This window comes from Triticum dicoccoides, chromosome 2B, assembly GCF_002162155.2.
Source record: "Triticum dicoccoides isolate Atlit2015 ecotype Zavitan chromosome 2B, WEW_v2.0, whole genome shotgun sequence".
NCBI classification, from domain to species: Eukaryota; Viridiplantae; Streptophyta; class Magnoliopsida; order Poales; family Poaceae; genus Triticum; species Triticum dicoccoides.
The window spans coordinates 652,959,775-652,960,274 of record NC_041383.1 but is presented as its reverse complement, the minus strand read 5'-3'; the positions used below and the strand labels follow the sequence as shown (position 1 = coordinate 652,960,274).

Below are 500 nucleotides of genomic sequence, written 5' to 3'. Positions count from 1 at the left end.
CGCTCACCTCGGGGTCCTCGAGCGGCTGCGCGCCGGAGACCTCGTTGCCCTCGACGTCGAACCAGTCGACGGTGGGCACGGTGCGGATCAGGCGCTGCCTGGCCTCCCTCTGCTCCTCGTCCTCGTCCTCGTACTCGCCGTTGTCCTCCTCGGACTCGGACTCGAAGCTGCCGCCCCTGCCCGCCGCCCCGACGGCCGCGGGGCCCCCCGCCCCGCGGCCCTCCAGCTCGTCGTCCTCCTCCTCCCCCGCGGACACCCAGCGCCACTCCATGGAGGGCGCCTTCCGCATGCCGGCCGCCGCCGACGACTCGGCCGCCATTCCCGCCAGGCCGTGGCCTCGATCAGATCGAGAGACGAGAGGACGGGGCAGGGGCAGGGAAATCCGGAGGCGGAGAAGAAAATTGGCTCCGTTTCGTCGTTGCGTGTCGCGAGGTGGGATGTTCGGGGCGTAGTGGAATGGGCAGAGGGGAGAGCGTCAAAACCGGGAGGCGGGTGCGAAT

General features: G+C 71.0%; 1 protein-coding gene across 1 annotated transcript in view; it reads right to left on the bottom strand.

The window, feature by feature from the left end:
* Nucleotides 1-487, bottom strand: part of LOC119365415 (probable potassium transporter 15) — a 6,964-nt gene extending 6,477 nt beyond the window's left edge. The window contains exon 1 of the mRNA XM_037631044.1: nucleotides 8-487. Coding sequence (XP_037486941.1) covers nucleotides 8-319 — 312 coding nt within the window. The 5' untranslated portion in view covers nucleotides 320-487. The remainder of the gene's footprint in view (nucleotides 1-7) is intronic.
* Between the last annotated feature and the right edge of the window lie 13 nt (nucleotides 488-500).